The sequence below is a fragment of the Alligator sinensis genome, unplaced genomic scaffold (genome assembly GCF_000455745.1).
Source record: "Alligator sinensis unplaced genomic scaffold, ASM45574v1 scaffold125_1, whole genome shotgun sequence".
NCBI classification, from domain to species: Eukaryota; Metazoa; Chordata; order Crocodylia; family Alligatoridae; genus Alligator; species Alligator sinensis.
The window spans coordinates 4,011,930-4,037,013 of NW_005841893.1; the positions used below are offsets into that span (position 1 = coordinate 4,011,930).

Consider the following 25,084-nt stretch of genomic DNA (forward strand, 5'->3'; position numbering starts at 1 on the left):
AAGAACATGGGGGTAAGACACGATGCCCCTGTTTCACCTCATTGTTGATGTCAAAGGCATTTGATTCTTTGTTTTCGTACAGTACCGTTGTCTTCATACCTTGATGTAATGAGCAAATGATGTTCAACAGTTTGTGGGCGGACAATCCTATTTTTTCAGAACAGTAAAAAGGCCTCCTTTGTTGATCGGATCAAAAGTCTTCGTCAAATAAATGAAGGCTATGTAGTATGGTATTAATTTTTCTTGATGCTTCTCTTGTTGCTGCTTGACAAAAAATATCATTGTCAACGATGGAGCATCCTGAGTAAAAACCGTCTTGACTTTCAGGACAGATTCCTTCACCTAGAGATGGCAGCCTAAGGAGTATAATGCGAGTGACAACTTTTCCACCGAGGGTCCACAGAGAGCTACGTCTCTGGTTGTTGCAGACACTTCTGTCCCCTTGTTTTTGTCTAACTGTACAAAACACCTTCCCTTTTCCAACAGTAGTATAACTTAATGGAGTTTTCAAAGGAATTTCTCATTGGCTCATATGTAGATTTCAGCAGTTAAGCAGGTGTTGCTGGATGCCTTGTTCCCAAGAATCGATTTAATGGCTTTCTGCAAATTTTCTAATGTAGGCTTGCTGTCCGTATCCATCATGACTTCAAACTGTGGTAATCCTTCAAGGTTTTTGCATTTGATTTAATTTTCAATAGAGTATAGAATTCTATAATGTTTAATCCAATGCTCGAGTTGTTTTTATTAGTGATGACATTTCCTCTTAATTCTTTCAGTGGAGCTTTTTTCTTCCTGTCTGGACCAACTGCTCATTTGATGCTTTCATATATTCTGTGGTTATCACCTGCATCAGCTGCCTTATGAATATCATAGAGTTTTGCTCAAATTCTATTGAACCGACTACTCCCTCTTTCTGACTCGCCTTCTTTTGAAGGTTGCAACATAGTGGTCTTTTATATGAACTACCCCGCCACCAGGCCCTCCAGTCAGATGCAGTTGATGGTCACTTGCTAATCATCATCTAGGCCAGACTAGAACTTCTGTGCTATCGGTGCCACCCCTTCCAGGATACTGAGGGGCAGGGGTGGAATGTGCTTCACAGTCAGATCACCATTGATTGTTGATACTTTTGTCCTATTTTGTATCAGGTCATTCAGTTGTGAAACGTCTTTGAGAAGTGTTGGGACAAATGCACGTATGCTCCCTTTGTTTTCTTGTCCCAATGTCTGGGGCAGCAGGAGTCTCTTTGGTTTCAGCAAAATGTGGTTGTGAGCAGTGGTGCCCAAATCAATTTTGTTGCCTTGATCATGCACTCAGCCTCTTGGGTGCCAACATTTAAGGCCAGACAGTTTGGCACTCAATAACTCCCACTCATAGGGCACACCTTCCAGCACACCCACCACATCTTATCTTTTAAGAAAGAGGGAGGGTCCTTGGCCATTTGTGGTTGCCCCCACATGTAGGTCAAATTGCTGGTCCTTGGGTCTCCTCCTCCCCTTTATACCCCTTCCACATGCCAGTCGGTTCTTACAGAGTAACCAGGCTGCAGTCCTTCTCCTGGGAGCCCTGGGAAAAATCAGAGTTGCTGCTTCAGTGCTCCTCTGAATGAAGCAATGCTCTCTGGGGCTTCTCCTCATTGAACCACTCTTGCTTTCCTGCGGGGTTAGGGCCCCTCCAGCTGGAGACTCCTTCTAGCCTCCAGTCTGGTGAGCAGTCTTCTTCCCTACTTATTTCACCACTGCCGGGGCTTGGCTGCAGCTGGGCTCTATGCTCCATCCTCCAGGCGCGCTCCAATCCATACCCAGCACAAAGTGATGAATCAGGGTGGCCGCAGCGCTTGTGGTTCTGCTGCCTGCACCACCACCAATCCTGAAGGTAAGTATTCAGGTTTGTAGGTCCCTGCCACACATATGCCTGACCAACCGACTGCTGACAGGACTGCCCCCAGGGACCTCGCTATTCTGGCCGCACTCGCTGAAGTGCACCCGCTGCGACAGTTGTGCACTTCCTTCAATCTGAACGTAATTTACACTCTGCACTGCTGGCTGTAATGAAGAGAAAAATAAACAAGTTAGAGAAAAGTAGGCTAAACAAATACCACAAGGTGGAGAGTCACTGGCTTAATAGCTGAAAGCAAGGAGCAATTATAAATGTATCCATGTGAAAATGGCAGGAGTCCTGCAGGGGCCTATCTTGGGCCTGGAGTGGCTCAACATATTTATTTCTGACTTGGATGCTGCAATAAATTGCCTCTCGAGAAAATCTAAAGAAGGTATGAAGCTAGGAGGGATTGAAAACACAATGAAGGACAGCGACATGATCCAAAAGGACCCTGGTAGCCTGAAAAGCTAGGTTAGAGCCAACACGATGAAGATCAATGCTGACAAATGCCAGGTGCTGCCCCTTTGACAGAAGAATCAAAAACATAAAACAGGTGAGACAGCTGGATGGCAGATGTACTGAGAAAGATTTGGGAATCTTGGTAGATGACAGACTCAATAGGAGTCTGCAGTGTGATGCAGCTGCACAAAGACAAATAGGGTTTTGGGCTGTATCAACAAATGGACTAGATGAAAGAGACGGGAGGTGAAAGTGCTGTAGCATGCAGTTTTGGGCTCCACAGTTTCAAAAGGATGTGGAGAAGTTAGAGAGTGTCCAGAGGCAAAGGAGAAAATGATAAAGGCCGTGAAAGGCAACTCATCCAAGGAGAGGCTGGGGACCTGTGTCAAGGCCCTTTGAAAAGGGATGGGTGCATGGCCTGTTAGACTGGGAAGCCTATGCATAGTGCCCCACAGACTAGACCTAGTCTTTAGTAGCAAAGCTCCCATAGTCCGCCATTGAGGGGAGGAGAAAACAAAGTCAAGCTTCCCTTTTCAAACCTCCTGTAAAGAAAATGTCCATTTTCAACCAGAGAGGGGGGTTGTTGAAATTTGGTGGGGCAGGGATGGGGGGGGCAACAGGTTAGGCAGGTGTACCCTGCACCCACCCTGACTGCCACTCTGATCCCCTTCCCTTGCTTGAACTGCTCTTCTGCTTTCTCTTCCCTGACTGCTCTGCTGCTCTGCTCTATGTGCTGCTGAGCTGGCCACCCCCTCCCCAGTTTGCTGTATGCCACACACAAAGGCTCCCTCTGCCACTTGTGGCACCCATGCCTCAGGTTGGGCATCCCTGTTCTAATCTGTCTCCATCACCACATCCTCATGCTATTGCCTTGTCCCCGTTCCTCCCGACTGCTGCCTCATACCCATGCTCCTTGTACTCCAGAGGCTCGTCTCCTTGCTTCTCACACTCCATACACTCAACTCATTGCTCCTTGCACTCCATGCACTCCTCTCCTTGCTCCTCGCACCCCATACAGTCTTCTCATTGCTCCTCGTACTCCATGCACTCATCTCCTTGCTCCTCGTACTCCATGCGCTCATCTCCTTGCTCATTTTCATACCAGCTGAAAACTTCTGACACGCTATCACTGCTTTTCTGAGGGCAGAGGAAAGCAGAAGTAAAGCAGGTAGGGGAAGGTGAAGAGGAGCCAGCATTTATCATGTCAAAGCCTTTGTGATGTCACTGTCCCACTGCCCAATAGCTTGAGGCCCTCTCCAAGGCCCTAATGATGTCACAGTGGCACACAGCTTGCAGGACTGATGTCCTGACCCTCGCCAGCCCAGCCAAAGCTTGCAGTCATTTCTTCCTTAGCGCACTGGGTCACCCCATTCACGCACTCATGATTCTGGGGATCAATCAGGTGACATATTAAGATAGCAGAGGCATTTCCCTAGGTGACCCTGACTTCTACTACTTTATAGGTTGGGAGGTCAGAAAAGGCCTAAGGATGAAAGTCAAAGTTCAACACAAACGAAGGAGCAAATGAGGGCAGTGATTAATTCTTCCTTGCTTAGTATCTTCCTACCAAGGCTGATGCTTTCCTGGAAGATGTGTATTAGGCAAGCACAAATAATTGAGCCCATGCCAAGAGGAATAGTGGGAAGTATAATCCCCATGGGAGGTCCGACTGGATGATCTTGCATACCCTACAGGCAATAAATTCAATAAGTCAATTGTCCAAGCCCTGTGACTTCCAGGTGCTGCTTTGTTAAAGAAGAATCCTTTCGGATCATACCCCAGGTCCTTCCTTCTCACTCACTCAGTCCAACGAGTCTGTCCTCAAGTCACAGGGAATATTCAAGTGCCCCCAACTCATCCTGTCTTGATTATGCAGTCAGAGAAAAACACAGGTCCATCTTTCCTAGACAAGCATGCCATGGCACTTTGGTTCTCCAGTCATGCACAGTAGAATTAGGGACTGACAAGGACTGCAGCTGGGGCCTGGGGCCTCATGCCTTAGCAACCATCAGGGCCTGGCACTCTCAGGTCCCAGACGTGGTTTGGATCTGGCAATTCAAGCCCTAGCAAAAAAGGGCTTCAGGCCTTTGCAGTGGTTTGAGCTTGGTAGCAACTGCTGGGGCCTGAAATCTTCAGGCATTAGTAAAGGTCGGGGCCTGGAGTTCTTGGCCCTTTGCATTGGTTGGGCCCTCACACCTTGGACCTTAGCAGTGGTATGGGCCTGGCTCCTTGTTCCTTAGCAACAGTCTGGGGCTGGAGCCTTAGCAACAGTATGGCCTGGTACCTCAGGCCTTGGCAGTGGTTGGGGCCTGAAGTGTTCTGCCCTTAACCATGGCCTAGCACGTCAGACCTTAACAACGGTTGTGGCCTAACCCTTCGGTTCTTAGAAATAGTCTGGGCAGGGCATCTGAGACCCTGCAACAGTCTGTGCTCAGTACTCTTGGCCCATTGCTGTGTCCTGTGCCTGGCATCTTGATCCTTGGCACAGTCTGGACCTAGTGCCTTAGGTCTTTAATAGTGGTCTGATCCTGATGCTTCAGTCATTAGTGACAGTTTGGGCCTGGCACCTCAGGCCTTAGTGATAATCCAGGCCTAGGTTTTAGCGACTGTCAGGGCCTGGATCCTTAGGGCTTCATAACAGTTTGGGTCTGGATCCTTGGCCCTTAGTCATAGTTTTGGCCTGGCGCTATGGCCCTTATTGGCATTCAGGACCTGCACTCTCAGGCCCTAGTTGAAGGCTAGGCGTATAGACACTAAATGTGGTGAAGCCATTCTGTGTGTGCATGCTGAGCGTTATGAGTTGAATAGCTATAGCAACGGGACTGCCACAGTAAGCTGTTTCTAATAGCAACACCTACTCTCTGCTTTCTCCTTTCTCCTGCTGCCTTCCTGTGCCAGAACATGGTGTAGGCAAACAAGGTTCTTTGGATAATGTTTGCCTATGTCCTTAGACCAACACAGCTACAACCACCACCCCCGAGAACATGGTGCACGAACTTGTATAGAACTTGTATCTGAGAGCCAAGTTTCTGGGAGCGCAGCAACGTCAATTCTGAGTCTGACTGACTCATACGTTAGTAGTGCTGTTTTCATAAATTGGAGTTCGGATCAAACTCAGGGGTCAGAGTCTGAACATTCCAGCATGCAAGGCAAATGATCAATTTGGCCAGTATAGATCACACCAAGACTTCCAGTGCATATGCATAGGGAAGGGTATGGAGGAGTGAAAGATGCCCTAGACCTACCATCCTCCCTTTAGACCATTGAGACAGAGTCTGAAGTCCAGACTGAGTCTGTATGTTCAGTGCCTCAAGGGTTGTAGCTTCTGCTAGAGAGCAACAGATTAAAGCTGTTGCTGACTGCCTAACACCCCAGGGAGGGTGCATTTCTGTCAGGGTGATGATGTTTGGCCTTGACCCTGACCCCTTTAGCCTTTTACCAACCAAGGAATATCCACAAGGCAGTGGGGTCTAGGGTTTTGAGGCATTCTATACTTGCCGTACTCTGGAGGTTGTAACATGGTATTTTATAGGAGCCGCCCCGCCACAAGCAGCCATACTGTATTGCCACCAAGCCCTCCATTTGGATGCAGTTTACAGTCATGCCCAGAAGCAGTCTCATTATCACATACATGTGCGTGCATACACCCACACGTGTACACAGACACATATGTGATACCTGGATCTTTGGCAGTTACACACATACACATGGATGCTAACTGGATCTGTAGCAGTTACACATGCACACACTAACTGGACCTCTGACAGTTACACACACAGGAAGAACAGAGTTCAGGATATTTGCATGTTACATTGTGACTGTCCTTAATATCCAAGTTAAGGATATACCCTACTAATTGCACCTTCCCCACCCCACATGCACAGTGTTTTTTGGTTTGGGTGTTTTCCTGCATTTTTGATGGCTGGCAGGGAAAAATACACTACCTTTGCAAATGAAACTGTTCTCTTGGAGCTAAATTGTGACTTCCAGCATCCTCCAATACAGGGGAGTTAAAAGGTCACAAATTACTACTGGTCACCACATGGCAGGGAGGGAGGGAGAGTGAGTCATCTCTGTACAGGTGTAACTCCCTACCTTACACAGTTGATCAGGCAGAAATAGGAAATAAGCAAACACTGAATCTTCTTTCTGTGGTGCATATTAGCCAGTGCATCCAAGTCAGCAAGGAGGGAGAGGTAATTCTATTCCAGGGAAGGGGCTGGCATACACATTCTCTTCAGAGCAAAAGGGAAATGGAACAAAATGGAATTCTAAATCACTGTTTGCTCTTTGCTTTGCTCATCAGTTAGCCCCACTGTGCTGAGCCCCTTCCTTAGGACTCACAATGACTCTTACTAGTCTGTTCTGAATTTCTAAATTAGTTTACAAGATAGGTGACAGCTGGGCTATTCAGCATAACCTGCTCTCCTACTAGCTAGTTTTCTCTTCTCCAGATCCTCCTCCTGACCCATCTATGCTGTGAGGCCTGCAATAAATCAGTTAGTGGAAGTTTTTGTAAAATGCTCACCAGGCAATGGCTCTTCTCTCATCTCAGAAGACAAAATAAGCAGAACAGCTGGAATTGTGGGATTGCATGAATGGTGTGTAGGGATTGTAGGGATGCAAGTGAGGAATTTATGTGGATCTGAAATGTATAAATGGTATTAAGCCCTATAGCATTCCATCTTTAAAACAGAAATTATAATTAGTTTTTGCAAACTGTTTGTTTTTACACAAAGACACAGAAAATCTGTTAAAAATAATTAGGGAATACCCAGGATTAATTTAACTACTACTTGGTATTGCACAACACTTGTTTTTTTTTCAGCTTGAAAGTACCATGCTTAAAAAAAAGACTCATGAAAGCATAGAAAACTACTGTACTTAGCAGCCTTTTAATCAGAATGCTGTGTTCACACCCCACTGCGTGAAATCTGCTTTTATGCCTCTGATTTTTGGGAACTGAGAACCATATGGTACCTTGGTTTTACATTTCTTAGATCTTCTTAATTGCATCTGCGTAGCAATTAGACTTGTGCATACATTTTAAGAAAATAATGTATTCATTTGTTCTTGCTGTGCAAAATATGCTGAGAATTTGTTAAGGCTTTAACGGTAACCCTAGGAATGTTCAAATAGGGCAGTTTGGTTTATGATAGGAATTACATAGTTAAAATCTTAACTTTTAAAGTTTAGCTCTGTTTTTCTGTTTTCTTAATTAGTGCAAGAGTGGCAAGAGACCAGGGTATCAAGTTCATCCTGTGAAGGGGACCGAATTACACTTATATGCACTGAATTAGCAAATCACTTAAGCATGTGCTTATGTCCCATTGACTTCAATGGGACCACTCATCTTTTGAGATTTAAGCACATGCTTTTAAGTGCTTTGCTGAATAGGGATGGGATTACTCAGATTCTTAAAGTCAATCATGTGTTTAAGTACTTTTCTGATTTTTGGGGGCCAGTAGTTAGCATAGCAGTGGTGATTTCCAGTCGTTGAACTGTCACTATTGTGCACCTGCAGGTAGCAAGTGGCAAGTGCTTTTTTTTTCCTTCTTTTTTCTGGTGTGCTTCTCCCCATTCTACCTCCCCACCCCTGAAGTCCCACTCTAGTTATGCTGCTGGGAACAATATCACTTAGCCTTCATCCAAGAGTGCCATCAACTTTAATGCAACTTATATCAATAGAGAATCCTTACAGTCTTTAGATAATAGGTAGAGTTAGCTGTTTTATTCATCATCAACAGGTAGAAACGATTACTCTTTAGGTCCACTGTTGTTTTTAATTTGTTTCTGTTTTTTCCCCAGTCCTCCTTTCTCTTTTGTTCTCTTTGGTCCTCCCTATACATTACAGACATTGCACAATTAATTGGTTAATTGTGCAGTTATCTTAAGACAAGGCTACACGTGCAAAGTACCTACCACACCATGAAAAGGCCCAACCAACGATGAGTAGTGCACCTAAAAATGTGCACTACTCTAAACCTGGTTGCTATCGAGCTTTACTTTGCATGTGTAGCAGAGTCTCAACTGAAGCTGGCAGCCCTATCGGCTGATGGGGCTTCCAGCCACAGGGGTGTACCATGCCTAGCTGCTGCTGCGACTCCCACAGCTGAGGAGACTCAGCCCCAGCAGCTACAGACTCTGGATCTCTGCAGGACCCTGCAGTTGCCAGGACCTTGAGTCCCGCAGCTGTGGATACTGGATCCCTGCATTGTGTCTCCCAGTGCTGTTCTTTCAGATACCTCAACTTTTGTCTCCCTTACCTTTCATTTGCTTTGCTGAACAGTTTGGAAAAGTGCGGATCGCTGATTTGCCATGACCCCAAGTGTGAGGGAGTCTCTCTTTCTCCCAGCCCTTTGTACGCCAGTCCAACAGTCACATGAGATAAAGGACAGTGTGCTACTGCTACAAGCAGTGCATTCTCTTGGTCTGTTGTGGGGTGTGACAGGCTCTTTCCTCTCTCTAGCCAGAACTCAGGGGCAGATGCAGTGGTACATTTGTACTCCCCCTTGATTCCAGCTCCACTCACAGTTTAAAATCAACAGCCTGGTGGTAGCAGCAGCATTTCTATTCAGGCAGCAGTGACAGAGCTTATTAACTTTAAGGCCCATTATAATCTATTGATTCCACCTACACTCTTCATTCCACAGGTGTTCATGACTCTCTCCTTTTAATGGCTGTAATGTTTAGCTAATCAAGCTGGCTTTTCTTCTGCAATTCTGCTGTCTGTTAGCTGCTCCTGGCAATGTAGCTCCTGTTTCTCAGCCCTTTGGACTGTTTTTAACTCTAGGTAAAATCATTAACTCAGGTGTGAAAATAACTTTCAGTAAAACAGCAGATGCACTGTCAAGATGCTCAAAATGGCTAGATTTTGTTTTATGAACCTGAAAAAGAGATGTCCATTTAATTCTAATGACTACAGGACTAATGAAACAACATACATTGATTATGTTTGCATAATTTGTTGTGTTTTTAATGCATTATATAAGACTTATCATATTAATGCACAGTCCAATAAAAATACATTTGCTTTTGTTCTGATCTTAAACTGAATAATATAGCCCTAGGTCCTTTTATTAGTAAAGCTTCTAGTTTCTTTTTAACTTGATAAAATATACATTGTTTTATATGTGCTTATGCACCACACCATCTGCATCCTCCTCCCCTTTTCAAAACCCTAAGTTTAAAGTCATCTGTAAATAAGTCACTAGTAGAAGTGGGACCAGTTTTCACCTCTGAGCTATTGCTTCAGTCTGATTCCAGAGTGGTTAAAACTGCACTGGCACCCATCTGGGTGGGGATGACAGTTCCCAAGTGTAGACAACAGACAAGGGATTGGTAAAAAGGTGGTAGAGAGACAACAAGCGTCATCCTCATACAGCTTAGCCTCTGAATCCTTAAGAAGGTACAACACAGTAAGGTAAGGTATGAAATAGGATAAGCACAGATTGATCTATGGTATTAGTATCTAATCAGATGATGAGATAGCTGTGTTCAGAACTTTTTCTGAAGATCAGGAGAGAAGTAGTTTGAAGCAGGTAAGTTTAGTTTGGATGGTGTTTTGACAGAGAGCACAATATTTGGTGTGCATGTAGGGAACAATGGAAGTATTCAGGAGAGTATCAAGACTGAAAGGTACAGAGTGGGAGGTGTGGGACTGAAATTCCTGTGAGCGGAATAGGAAAGGTATTCTTAACAGGTGTTAGAAGAGAGTGAATTTAGGGCAAAAAATAGAAGATTCTTGTATTTAACTACCCTCTCCTTTCTGTCTCTGAATTAGTTTATAAGGAGCCACTTTGCCTTACCTTCTGCTATACCTTGTAGTGTAGACCTGGTCTAGGTTGTGAGTTTTGCTCAGAGGTTAAGCAAAATGCCTAGCAGTTGTGTGGTATAAGCATGTATGTAACACTCAAAAGACCCGAGTGCTAAACTTGATTTTGACAGTGAGGTGAGCTGGACACACGCCACCCAGCTGGCTGGGGGGGGGGGGGGGGGGGGGGGGGGGGCAGCAGGTCACTTTGGGTAGGTCTTCACTGCCCTTGGGCCCATGCACACTTACTAGCTGTATTGAAAACCCCTATGTTTAACCTCTGGCAGGGGTCCTGGCCAAGTCTGGAAGCTTTGCTGAATGCTAGGGACTCAGGTGAATCTTCTTTCTAGCCCACCCCTTCCTACATTGTGCATACAGAACTTAACATGGAAGCTCAAGGAAGTTCCCTAGTGGCTATCTCACAACTCCCTGTTCCTGACTTTTGGTCCTACTGCACCATGCTTCCTGTCTTGACTGCCAGTAATTAAAGCCAATCACAGATGGAGAGGAATGCTATATGAACAGGTAGCACTAGGCTACAAGGTAAATTTATGTACTGAGAGTTGGTTCATATGGCTCAGTACATAAATTTGGTTGGAGGGCAACTCTTTGCACATATACTTTGTTTCCCTTTCTGTAACACGATGATAGTTATTACCTGTTTCAGGAATGTTTGTGAAGTACTTCATAAGTGTAAATTGTGATTTTGGTGCAAAATTGTGTGGAAGAAATTCAACAAAATATTTCACATGCATTTTTATGGGAAAACTTGCCAGATTTTCTTTATTTCTACTGGATTACTTTATAATACTGTGTCTTGTTCCTAAATGCAGTACTCCTCAGATATTAACTCTAATCTGTTGACAGAATAGAAATAAATGGTATAACTTCACCAGGGTATACTCTAATAATGAATTATAAAATCAAGTACTTTCTATAAAATTAAACCTTGAAATCTAAGTTGCTTTGGAAGTCCATGCCTAAAAAAAAAATCTTAGTCATATACCCCAGATCCTGAAAATGATTCCTTTATTTCCAATCTCTGTTCTGACACTGAGCTGATGTGTGGCTCTGAATCTTGCTTAGCCTATACCTGTTTGGTTTAACCATTTTCAAAATGTAGTCCAAGCATTAAACATTGGTGAATGTAGCTGGAATGATTTGGACCTTCATGTTAATGATACAGTAGTTGAATTATTAAAGGACTGTATGTGTGTGAAGTATCTTCTATTCTTCAAGAAACCAATGCTTCCATAAATAATATGCACGCCTCCATGCTTTACAAAGCCATTGTAAAGAACATAAGAACACTTTAATGTAAGAAATTAAAAGTGTAAACGTTGTAAATTGCCTTGCAAATTTCCAGTTAGAATAGTATTTGGTTCCATTGTTTTTATTAAGAAGTGCAAAGGATCTAATAAATCTAATTCAGAAATTATTATATTATCAATAAACTAAGAATGGAATTGCTGGGGCTAATGATGAAGATTTCTACAGTTAATTTTTTTACATAAATCATAGTATTTGTACAGTTTCTTCTGAAAAATGAACATGAAACTGATGGAGTAGACTAACATATAAAGAAACTACAGCAATTAGTAAGATCTTCAATAGCTGGATATTCACAATACTCAAGATTAGAATTATTCTTAACATATTTAAAGTTTAGCCTCATGAGAAACTCATCTCATTTTTATGAGCTTCCTGGGGGATGGCAATTATGTAGTCCCAGTCCATCAGAACTCAGTTCACTGTAAGCAAATGGACTAACCGATTTAATCCCAAGGAGTTTAGTTCATTTTACATCAGCCAGATTTGTATGTAGGGTGTTAGATGGGAGCTGTTGTGTTCCTCTCTCAAACTTATTTGGAGTAGGAACTTCAATGCATTGTTGATGTTCATGCTATTGATGCAAACTCTTTTATGGGATGTAGTCAACAGCTGCTAGAGTGATTTACTGTAAGAGCTCTATTTGTAATCAAAGACTGACCCATAAGTTAATTTGCTTGATACAAGGGAAAGCTTTTGTTCTTTGCTATCATTAATATTACTCACCCTGTTTTATATCCCTTTTGTTTGGGTCTCCTGGAAAAATTCCTGTTATCTAACCATTTGTACCAAAACTGAATGATTTACTGATCTGAAAAGGAATTATCAATGTACACCATGTTCTATTAATTCTCTGGGTTAGATTCTATAGTTGCTCTGCACATAACTCATACACACATTTACATGACTGAATCCTACAAACGCATGTATTGTTCCACCAAAGGTAAGGGAAAAATTACTATTGCCCATTTACAGATTAAGTGACTGGGATAGAGTGAGGTTAAGGGCACTTCTTTGGTGTAAATCATTAATATTGATTTCAGTGGAGCTACATTAATTTAGAGGAAGTGAACATTTGGTCCTCTGTAACTACTTTAAATCACACAGGCGTGCATCTACACGAGACAGTTTACTGTGCAGTAGGCGAATCTCTGCTCAGTAGAGCATCACCACTTATATTGACTACTACCTATAGATACTTATATTGGCTACTACCTATAGATACTGGTAGTAGATTTATTGCACAGTAGCTACTATGCAGTAATGCATCTATAGACAGCTGACTGGATGCAAATTGCCCTAGGTCAACCCAGGTAGCAGGGGGCAGGGGAACTGTCCCGTCCTCCAGGCAGCTGGCTTCCATCTCCTGCTCCAGTCAGCAGATCAAAGTAGGAGCTGGGAGCCAGGCAGCTGCCTGGGGCAGAGGATGGTTTCCCAGCCTCTGCCCCTGCCTCCTGGAGCCCAGGCCTGACCCCAGTGCCTCCTGCCAGCCCAGGGCTGGTTCCTGGAGGAACCTGGAGCTCCCCCTGGCTGCTGTAGGGTTGGGGGGCACAGCAGGGCAGGAGTAGCTCTGCAGTGAACTGCTCCAGTCAGAAGCAAGTTTGCCCCAACAGGTGCACATGTAGACGTGCTTCTGGGGTTAGTTTACTCTGCGGTGTATGGTAAGCTTAAAGCACATTGATAGTACGTGTAGATATGCCCACAGTAGGTCAATAATATATGGTACCTGTGGTGTCACACACTTAGTAGTAGCTAGTAGGTAGCACTTGAGTGAGAGGCAACACAACTTTAGAAGATGCTGGAAATTTTTTGAGGGGGGAGGAGGGGGTCAAACGGCAGAAGGTTGCAAGACCAGAATATGGGAAGTTTATGGTGACAGAGAAAGGAGTCAGCAAGAAGGGTTAGTGGGAACAATAGATTCTTTTTTAATATCAGCCAGGAAAGGTTTTAAAGGCTGGCTGTTTGCCACCTAACACAGCTGGGGAAGGGAAATATACATCTTTCCCATGGCTGAGAGAGGTAAGTGGCAAATCTACAGGGACTGCAGCCCTTGTTGGTCAGCCATTGTACTTTTTTGTGTGTTACTTGTGAATGTTGTATTTGGAATAGATGGGGGGAGAGGGGGGTCTGAGATGGATAAGCCTTCCTCCCCTCCTTTGTCCCCATCTTCTTTAGCTGCTGAGATGACTGCCTACTTCCTCCACTGCACTGTTTACAATTTAAAATGGCAAAGGAACTAACTAGTGAATAGTTACTGCTTCTTTAAATTTCATTTCCAGGATGGAGTGAAATACTAGATCTTGCACTTTGCCAAACAGTGAAATTGAGTCACTGCTCCAGTGGGCACACTACACCTGTTTTTGTGTGCGAGAAAAATATGATCTATTCTAGGTCATTTTTTCCTTTCAGATTATTTTAAATTAATTCAGCATGCAATGAAGTATGTAACGATAGCAGCCAGTGCATAGGAGAATAGTGTGTACAAACAAATAAAGAACAGGACACTTAAAAGCTGGACACCTGTAAACCAGTCCTGTTGCATTTTAAGGGCAAGTTGTAGTCTCTAGTGCATAGTCCAAGCAAAATTATTTTTGCTAGAGCATTGGTTGAGTAGTCAGGAATACTGTCTGTAGCGGGCATTAAAAACCTGTCTCCACATGGTCAACGTAAGGGAGTTGTATGTACCACTACACACTCAGAACCATTTCCCCAGTCCATCTGAAATAGCTTCTCAGTAGTTTGACATAGGGACCTATTCTGTCAATTTTGCTAATTCTTCTGTGTGTGTTCCTTTGCAGGTTCTCTTTTGTAGGTTCTCCATTTTTTGCTTCCTAAGGCTAGGGACAGCCATTACACATTAACCGGTTTAAGTGATCAGAAACTGGTTTAAACCTGTAACAGAACAGACATTCAGTGTACATAAGCCAGTTTCAAAATAGCTGAAACTGGCTTGAGATAAACCTGGTTGACTGTAGTACCAGACTTACCTGATTTGGCTCAAACTTGTCTGTGCAATGTCTGTCCCAGACTCCTTTCTGGTTTAAGATAAACCAGAGACCCCCCTAGCATCCTGGCATGCTCTCTGGGCTGGGCAGGGCTCTCTGCTCCACAGCAGGGCTGACCCCACCCCTCTGCTTCCTAGCAGAGACACCAGCTGGCATGGCTCTGTGAAGGCAAAGTGGGCAGGGAGGGGGTTAATTCTTTCCCTGTTTCCCTACTGCAGCTGGGATCAGCCTGTCTACCTGGGACCAGAGGGGAGGGGGCTGCAGCGGTGGCCCCTGGAGCTGGCAGACCCTGGCTGCAGGGAAGGGAGGAGGGAGGAATTAATCCTTCTCCCTGCCCCCTTCACCTTAATGGGGCCTTGCTGGATGGGTTGTCCTGTAGGATTGGAAGGGGGTCTCTGTTCCAAGCTAGCAGGGACTCTTCCCCCTCCTCCTCCCAGGGTGGGGAGGGAGATTCTGTGAGGCACTGGATGGGGACTCTTCGTTCTGTACTTCCCCACCCCGCTTGCTGCTCAGGGCTGGGAGGTGGGGGATGCATGTGATGCTGCCTGGTCCCAGGGGGCAGGGACAGGGGGAGGCTGTGTTCCATGCTTGGGGTAAGTCTTCCCCCCCTCTCCTCAACCTCCTCCCAGCAGGGCAGTGGGAGTGTGGAGTTCATCTGGACACAAGGTCAGGGATGGGAGTGTAGGGGACTCCTCCCATGGCTACAGCCCCGATCACAGAGCTTAGATGGACTGGGTGGGGGTTGGGGTGTATGGGACTCCTGCCATGGCTTCACGTGCTTCCCCCAAGGCTGCAGCCCTGAGCACAGAGCTCAGCTGGGCAGGGTGGGGGGTGTAGTCCCCCCCAATGGCTGCACACACTCCCCCAGCGGTGTACTGTGGGTCTCCGGTGCCCAGGGCCCAATGCTTGCAATGCGGGGGGGTGGGGGAAGGTTGGAGGGCTGGCACCTGGGGGCATGGCCTCTTCCTGCCCCACCCCATTGGCATGCCACTGCACTCCCCCATGTCTGCAGCCCTGAGCACGGAATTCAGGTAGGCAGGGTGGGGGGTGTACAGGACTCCCTCCATGACTGCACACACTCCCCCATGGCTGCCACCCTTGCTGCATGGAAGCAGCTGCAGCAGCAGGCGGGGAGGTCAGGGGCAACCAGTGCTGCGCTCGGGGTGAGGAGTGCAGCCATGCACAGCCTGCCTGGCTGCTTCGATCCCCACAGTGCTCTCTGTTTAGGAGGGGGCAGGTGGGAGCACTTGTGCCCCCCCTGTGCGCACCAGCTGGGGAGTGGGGCCGCCAGCAAAAGTGTTCAGAAGTGGAGTGGCCGCTTTTTGGTGAGTGTTATTGTCCGTGGGGGACCCTCATCCCAGTCAGTGGGATTGGCCCTGTTGCTGACTCGAAGCACCAGTTGCCCATGGCTGACTGGAGCCATGCCGGCAGTGGGCACGAACACCCTGAGCTGCATGCCTGCTGCTGCTGCCAGGCAGCGGGGACTGCAGCTATAAGGGAGTGTGTGCAGCCATGGGGGGAGTGTGCGGGGGTCTCTACAACCCCACCCTACCCAGCTGAGTTCCCCATTCCCACTGCCCCTCTGGGGGAGGAGGAGGATGGGGAAGAGTTCCCCCCAGCATGGAACAGAGCTTCCCCCTGCTCTGGGGGGGGAGGGGGAGGAGTAGGGGCAAGAGTCTCCCTCTCAGGATGGGCAGACTCGCCAAACCTCACAGAACCCCCTTCCCCACCCATCGTGCTGGCAGGGGAGGAGGAGGGAGAAAAGGCCCCCCAGCACTGCTCCCCCTCCTGGCCCGGTGGTGGAGGAGAGGGAGGAGGGGGGAAGAGTTCCCCTCTGGGGCAGGGGAGCCCTGTGTGTCCTGGTTGCTCCTGGCTGTCAGGGAGCCACTAGGGCCTGGCCACACCGCCTTCCTCAGTTCAGCTTCCCCATGGAAGGGAAGGGAGGGCTGCTATAGCATCCCTGGGCTTGTGGCTTGAGCCACTGTAGGCATGTGCTGAACATCTTTCCACTTGTAAACTGGTTCACTTTCTGCAGGTTAGACTAACCTGCAAAGACTGAATCAGTTCAGGCTTAGGCGTTTTGAATGTCTGTCCCTAGCCTAAATGGTGGACATGCAGTGATTTATAGCTAGCATTCAGGTGGAGGACTGGGTTAGAAGGCAGGATATGGCTATTCAGGTTATGCACCAAGGACATTTTGGTCTCTTTTTAGGGTCATATTTATAAACTCGGTAAACTCTCTTGTAAGGCAGAAAAATACCCTTCTGCACTATGCAGATCCTTCAGGAGGATTCAGTTAGTAGCCTTCCAGCCTCTGATCAAAAGAAGTCGCATCATGATTTGAGCTCACAACTGTTGCGTCACTGCGAGGCCAGAATCTTATTTTATCCCTCCCTTTTGTGCCCGGTAGCTGGACAGGTAGAAATGAAATTTAGACTAATACCTTTGTCATGGGCAATTTTCACTTCCCATAAAAGCAGAAAAGTTCCCAATTATTTCTCCATGGTGAGCTGATATGGACTACATAGCCTGTGTTCCTTTTGACTGGGGTCACAGCTGTACCAGTATCTGACTCATTATTCTAAGGTCTTTGAGATTAGGTTGAATATGAAAGGCATTTGAAGTAGTGGGTGTTTTAAAACCTAATGGTGATATAAAACAGTTTTGGCCTGTAGGTTTTTGGAGATCTCTTTCATTGGTTTGCCTTCTAGTGCTCCGACAATTCACTTGGTAAATGAAAAGACTGTACAGATCTACTGATAATGGATAAAGAATGAATTTCCTATAACTTACTGTGTGTTAACATTTACCTTCTGGATAATTTTAAGTCAAAAGAGGACATAGATGAGAAACCACCGTTTTTCCACTTTAAATTAAAACTACAGAAAGCATTCAATCTGAGCATTGGGAATAGTGCTTGTGTGCATGTAAAATGGTTCTCTTAAATTGGCACTTTACCAGTCAAAATGGAGTATGTGATTGGATGTATGCATGGTTTAGGTGAAAATTGAACTGCATGCATCCTTGCTTAGTCTCTGAAAGCTTTGAATACATTTGGAAGGGAAGGGAGACTTGAAATATAAATCACTTGTAACAGAAAGAAATGCTGCCTTCCCACTTTCAAATACAAGAAAACGGGGTTCCTGTGTTTTTATTTTTCCTATCCAATAAAGAAAACATAGTTTGCAAAAATCAATTTTCAACACGGCAAACAAATTTTCATGGGCACTAATATGCAAATGTATAACTACCTATTAAGTACTCTTTACAATAACAAAACAAACCCTCCATATTTGAAAGTGTGTACATTACACTGGTTTCCGCAGTTTCAGAGTAAAGAGGAATGCGTTTGCTGTTATTCCACATGCTTGAAATTCTCACGCTGTCTTTCCAAAATTGCAACATGCATAAAAAGAAAACCCAAGAAATCACAACCCAGGGAAGTTGTTATGCTCATAAGGAACAGGAGAGATTTTGTGTCTCTCCTCATTCACACAAAAACAAATTATCTCAGTTTAGCACAATTTAGTCTTTTTCAGTTCCTGAAAAAGTGTAAAGAAAACTTGCTTTACTAACTCCTTGAAATGTTGTATTACAGTTACTCATTAATGGGAATGTTGTTAATAGACCATTTAATATTCAGTGGAATCATTATTTTTGTTATAAGAAAGAAAGGGGGAATATGGCTAATGTTCTTAGCTACTTTATTGCCTCTGAGGCAAGAAATGTATCATTTTCCACATGTGGATAATGGCTAGTGCTGTGCAGGGCTCTGGCCTCATGGAGCTGTCATAATACAAATAATAAATAACAGTTACAACAATAATAAATAGTGACACAGATGCTGAGGGCATTGTTGACTGAGGCCCTGATTCCTCCTACTTCTGTTGTTCCAGTGAACCGGTGAAACTATGCAGGGCCCTGTTGGGCTCATGGGGCATTCCATGACCCCATGCAGAGTCAATGCTGGAATTGGAGTCTTCAAAATTTTGTTTTGCAGCACATCATGAAGGTTTTGGCATATTTTAAAAAGAAATGCATGCACTGAGGGTTGGTGTTGGGTTTTTTTTGGATGTTTATGATTCTTCTTGTAAATTATAATTCTCGGTTAGAACGAATAAACATGTGATAAGGAACAGATGATTTGTGGGAGACAGCTCCCTCCCACACTTGAGCTAAGCCTGTCTCAGCATCCATTGTATATAGGTCTTGCATCAGGTCAAAAACACTGCCCACTGTCTTGGCATGGGTGATATCTCAAGATATGATTTTGTATTTAGTTTTTTATGTTTTATCTTGTTTATAGTAGCTTAACTTTACCTGAAGAGCAGCCCCAAAGATCTTAAAAATCATGATGATTTTCCAAAAAAGAGAAGTGGCATTAGTTTGTGTTGTGTTCTTTCTGTTTGCTTTTGGGGCTGTCAGTATGAGTTGCATCAACTGCATCCACACTGACTTAAAAACTTGGAAGACCAGAGATTAACATGTTATCTAATGATCACTGGACACTAGTCTTTAAAGAAAAACACCGCGTACAGGTCCAGAGCTGAAGTTTGAGCTTTGTCCCATCTTGAACTAAAAGCCTCTATTAGCTGACCCGCTTATAAATGGGTCAGCTGTGAATGGTCATTTGGGCCATTGAGTCAGGTGGCTAGACATGATGGAAGCCACATTGCTGCCTTGTGTACCTTGGCTAAAGAAACAGGCTGGCCTTAACCACACCAGACTATGGAGATGTTTCTAGGCCTGGGTAGATCTCTGGCCTTTATAAATAGTTTAAAATGGTGGTTCTTAACTTTTTAAGATTCAGGGGATCCTCAATAAACTTAAGGTAACTCTCATTAGACTCATTGTACCCCTTCAAGACTTTTGTGAGTTGGCCAGCACCACATTGCAAAAACTAATTTAGTCATCGCTGCATAGCTTACACTTGTGGAGGGGTGGTGCAGATGCCAGGCAGGGGGGAGCTGAACCTGCACTTACCTTCTTATCTCTTCACACTTAGCTTATTTCCCCATGCCTCAGGTTCCCTCCAAAGGATCTTGCTGCACCTCTGGGTGGCCCAGCACTCTGGCTGAGAGTAACTGGGTTAAAAAAAAGTGTGGAGCAGCTGTTTTTATAAAGGGAGCATCTGCTTTGCATTTGACCTTAAAATGCATGCGGACAAAACACTCTGCAATTTTTAGTCTGTAAACAGAGTTTTGATTGTGTTAAATGTTCCATATAATTTCAGGCTCTAAGTTGATCCCAAAGGCCACTCTAAGGAGTAAAGATCCTGACGCTGCTTACATGTTTTCAGGCAAAGAAAGATTGGACCCACTGCTCCATCTGCTGGTATTTAAAGGCAGTATCAGGAAATGTTGCTTATTGTAGATGCTCATTTCATCAGCATAGTCTTTAGAATAAAAATGTCATAAGAGCAAAAAGAACTCCAAGTCAAGTTCAGTTGGTGTAAATTGATATGATTAATTTCAGTGGAGTTCTCACCTGAGGTTCTCACCCAAAGAAAGTAACATGTTCAGAAACTTTGTATGTTTAATACCTTTGCCATACACTGGATCTTTCAGGGTAAAGTTTTATGTTATGCATCTCTTGACAGTGAACCATGCACAATAATAGTTAAACTTAAAGTGGCAAAATCTTGTAAATATATTGCGTATTTTAATCCTGCAATGATTTTTACATCTGTTTTTAAAACCTAAATTAACTTAAACTGGTGCAACTTCTGTATGTAGGATGAGGGTATAAAATTAGTGTGTAGCCTGATGCTGTACTAGAAGAGTATGACAGAAGTCTAAACCATCAAACCTCTTTATCATCTCTAGCAATTGAACAAATCACTTTAAAAATATTTTTCAGATCAATCAGAGGCTTCTTAGAGTCTCCCTCTCGTTAGTTTTTTCTGCAATCTTGATGTGTAGCCATGAAAGGAAAACATTTTTATTTGAGTAACTTCTGAAATTGCTAACAGGGGGGAATCACACTGTTCACACTTTTTGTCTCTTACATTATCTTTAACATAGGGCCCTGTAAATTCTGAGCTCCAGCCAAATGCCTGAGAAGAAGCAGATCATTAGATAATCCTTCATCATTTCTGCTCTGCTGTTCTTTTCTGTTCTTTTTTCTCTCTTTTGAAACCACCTTGAAAATATCTACGTAGAATATGTTTTTAAAATCTGTGTGTTCAAAACAAGGTCCATAAAAAAAGCAAAATTGGAAAGTCCACTCTGCACATCAGATAGGGTTCAGTTGTGCTCATTGTTAGAGTCCATTTGAAAAGATGATTTTGAACACTTAAATCTGTTACACAAAAAGTTGGGTATTCATCTAAAGATCCAAAAACTTCATGATAATTAAGAGTGATCACATAGTGCATTTACCTTATGTAGTCATAGGCTGCCTTCAATTTTAGGAAAAATAAAAGTTAAAATAATATCTTTTTAATAAAAAATCAAAAATTCAGAAACATAAGTACAATGAGTCCCGACTATTGTAATTTTAGTCATGTAAGTGGCTGCAGGTGAAAAGACTGACACCCATATGGAGCATTATGCACAGAGAGTATCGCTTGACTGGCAGTCTGATGTGAGACTGACAAAGGATGGGATCATGTTTTCCTGCTGAATAGAACTAGAAAAAAAACATTAAAAAGTATTTCCTCCAACTTATTTGGGGGTGGCCATCCATAACAATTTCTGTGTTCCAAAATGTCATATATTGGGAACCATTTCACAATTGTTGCAGGACAGGGTGCAGACACACATAGCAAGTGGGTGAGTCGGGGAAGGAAGGAATGCTTGCATCTGTCATTTGGGGGTCTCAAGGGGTGGGTGGCCAGTGGCTGGGGGCGTTTTTAATCTTCCACTTTCCCTTTTTTCCTAATAAACTGCAATACCCTGCAGTTGACTGAAATCTGCAGTGTGCTTGCCTGACTTGGCGGGCAGGGCATGGTGGGAAAGGGGGAGTACTTGGACCCAGGAACCTGACAAGCAGGGATGGGATATCAGGCTGCAATTGAGAAGGAAGTGAGGTCACAAACTGGTTGTTAGAAAGATACCTTTTATTGAGCAAGCAGGCAAGGGAGCTCATGGATTAAAACCCCCCCAAAAACAACAAAATGGAAAAAGACAGTCAGACCTATGTTATAGAATGCCTGGTGTCTTCACACAAAACCATTTCACAGTGAACCAGTTTAAAACAGTACATGATTTTTCTGGGTATAGTTTTGAACCGTTTCAGATGTCTTTAAGCTGGTTTAAAGAGGCTTGTATGTCTGTTCGCTTCAGGCTTAATCTGTGTTATGTGTTTAAACCATTCTGTTATGTGTGCCTGTGTTCTGTACCAGTAGTGTTTAACCTTTTAGCCCCATGGGCCAGATGGGTGTCATGGGACCTGTCTGTGGGCCAGGTTCAGCCCTGGGCTCTGGCCACCCCACTTGTGTGCCCCAGGATTGGGTCCTAGGGCTCCCTCTTGCCCCCTGTGCACCAGGATTGTGTGCCAGGGATCTGGCACTGCCCCCTTGTGCTCTTCCCACCCCCTCCCCCCCAGGCACTTGGATTGGAACCAAGGAGCCTGGCATTGTATCCGCCCTGCACCCCATGTGTTGGAGTTGGGTCTTGTTGGCCTGGTACTGCCCCCTTTTGGCCCCTCACATCAGGATTGGGCCCTGTGGGCCTGATGTCTCCCCCACTTGGCCCTGTGCAGTTGGATCGAGTACTGGATCCAGCATGCAGGGCCTGGGACTCTGCATGAGTTAGAATATTTGGCACTGTTCCCCTGCCTCCAAATTTCCAGACCTGTAGAGAGCCCTGCTGACCAGATGACATGGTGTTGTGGGCCAGATCTCACCTGTGGGCCAGAGGTTGAGCAACCCTACTCTATACTAATGGTGTTCACTTCAGGAGAGATGTGGACAGCATCAAGAGGGTCCAGAGGAGGGCCACTCACATGATTAGGGGTCAGCAGGGTAGGCCCTACAAGGAGAGGCTATGGTACCTGAACTTGCTCAGCCTCCACAGGAGAAGGCTGAGAGGGGATCTGGTGGCCATCTACAAACTGGCCAAGGGGGACCAGCAGGCAATGGGAGAGTCCCTGTTCCCCCGAGCACTACTGGGAGTAACAAGGAACAATGGCCATAAGCTGACTGAGAGAAGGTTCAGGCTAGACATCAGGAGGCACTACTTCACAGTCAGGGTGGCCAGGAGCTGGAACCAACTTCCAAGGGAAGTAGTGCTTGCTCCTACCCTGGGAGTCTTCAAAAGAAGGCTAGACAGTCACCTATCCGGGGTTGTTTGATCCCAGCATCCTTTCCTGCCCATGGCAGGGGGTTGGACTTGATGATCTGCTTAGGTTCCTTCCGATCCTACCAACTATGAAACTATGTTCAATGTCTGGCCTGCAGAGCAGTGTCATTGGCCTGTGGGTTTTTCCCCATGTCCAGAAATTAGGTGGTGGGGTAGAAGTGGCACCATGAATTGTCACTACCTTGCTACCAAATTTTTGGACCGGTGATAAGCCCCATGGGCTGGGTGATGTGGCTGTGCATGCTAGATTGTTCCATGTGGTCAAAACTGTGTATGTGGGCTACATGGCTGGATTTGGGCATGTGGGGCCAGAAGGTTGAGTACTACTACTTTATATAGTCTCCCTGCAGAGCTTTGCTTAGCACCTTTCCTGGTCCCTTATTTGCCTGACTTTCTTATTGAAGCTTTAAAGAAACAATGCATGCACTGCAGTCTAACATTCAGACTGTAGGATGAATGTGTAGGACCAGCTCCTAGAATTATTTCAGTTTGTCTGATATGCAGCTCAGGTGCCATTAAAATTATCATTGCAAGCAGTACTGTGTTAAGTCAGCTTCACTCTAGGTTGCTTCAGGATGTGAAGAACTAGTAAACTGTATTTTTGTTGTTATTTTCTAAGTGTTCAGTTCTCTTACTTATGGTAAAAGTAATTTTGCCACAGCTAGCGGGTAGTGATTTAGTAATTCAACTTTCACATGCTGTTATTGAACATTCCCCATTTCCACAGTTTAAATATGAGTTTTTGATGGGGCATAAATTCTTAGCATCCTACAGGCAAAGGAATAACCTTTTTCTCCCGTTTCCCCTGGAACCTCAATGCAAGAAGTAAATTGAAGTAAAGAAGCAGATTTTCCAACTCAGTTATTTAGAGTATGGCTAAGAATGCCAGAAGCGCTCCTAGAAAGGCACTGTTTGTTAGGTTCTTCATTCATGTGATATCAGGGAGGGATGGGGGAACAGTTTTTTGAGCTTTGTTTGGCATTTCTCCTCTTGAGTTTTTTTTCACGGACATATTGGTAAAATTTACAATGCAGAGAAAAGCAGGGAGTGTGGGGAAAGCTATCTGATGCTATCTGCTTCCCCATTGTGGACTAGTGCCTACTCCAAATGAAGTACTGGCCCGACCCTAATGTTGCATTGGTTGCTTTTCCCCCTGATTTTCAGGCTGTCACTAATGCAGCTATACTCAGGGGTAGTTCATATGCCCAGAGCTGCCAATTCAAGCAGTAGGTTGTTGGCCCAACTATCTCTTCACTGCTATTGCAGAATTTGAGTGCCTAGGTTACAATGAGAGTTCTCTTCTGAATTCATTTCCCTTCTACATGTATGTGTATATATGTGTATATGTATGTATATATGCATGCATGCTTGCATGCATACATCTCTCTATGCATATATCTAGATATAGATATATAATCACCTCCATTCAAACTAACAAAAATCTCTCACACTTCCCTCCCCAAAAGACCCCCATACAAATGGAAGAATGGAAATTGATGAGAGATTATAGCTCTTATCCTTGGGGGCTGTGCCAGGAGTGGATGTATATATAAAGAAGTATAGTCTCTGAACTTCATATACATCTACAGTACATGTACATGCATATTCACACATTCTCTTAATGGTGGAAATGCTGCAGTGTAATCAGCTCTTACGTACCTAAATAATTTACAAAAATATTTTTTTGCATTTGATTTACTAAAGCCAATTTCAGTTAGCTTTTCTATTTCCTATAAACTGGAATTCCAAGTTTGTTTTGATTCAGAACTGCTGAAACCTCAGTAGCACCCACCTTATATTCCTAGCTTGTCATCAAACATCACCAGTGTTTGTGTTTTTCCCCTTCATCTTTTTTTATATAGATTACCTACCATTCTCAGGCTGTTGCTTTCATCTTAAGCCACAAAATTGCTTTATTGATTCCTGATCTTTGTGAATCCTGATACTATATCTGCTCGGATAACATGGAGGCTAGGACCTTAGCAGCCTTTTTGATGAGGCAGAAATTACAGTACAAAGACTAGTCATCATAGGAGAATCCCTGGACTGATTTTGTTATTACTGTTTCTTTTGCTCTGGCTTGACATGTATTTTATTGCTTTAATATGACTATTCCTTCAATTATTCTGTTCACTGATTTTTTTTCTCTTAATTATTCACGGCTGCTTGCTTATTTTTCTTTTTTTTATATCATTTTATGGTTAAATTCTTCATGCTCATTTGGTCAGTATGATTATTTTTCTTGGCTTCTTTTTTCACTTGACCTAGAATATTTTGATGTGGCCTTCCCTTCC

General features: G+C 44.4%; 1 protein-coding gene across 4 annotated transcripts in view; it reads left to right on the forward strand.

The window, feature by feature from the left end:
- CCSER1 (coiled-coil serine rich protein 1) overlaps nt 1-25,084 on the forward strand; it is a 331,818-nt gene that overhangs the window by 124,482 nt on the left and 182,252 nt on the right. The window contains exon 1 of one of the 4 annotated variants that reach the window (XM_006018119.3): nt 6,897-6,941. The exons of the other annotated variants lie outside the window; for them this stretch is intronic. Coding sequence (XP_006018181.1) covers nt 6,935-6,941 — 7 coding nt within the window. The 5' untranslated portion in view covers nt 6,897-6,934. Of the gene's footprint in view, nt 1-6,896; nt 6,942-25,084 lie in introns of those variants that run through there. 4 annotated transcript variants of the gene reach the window in all.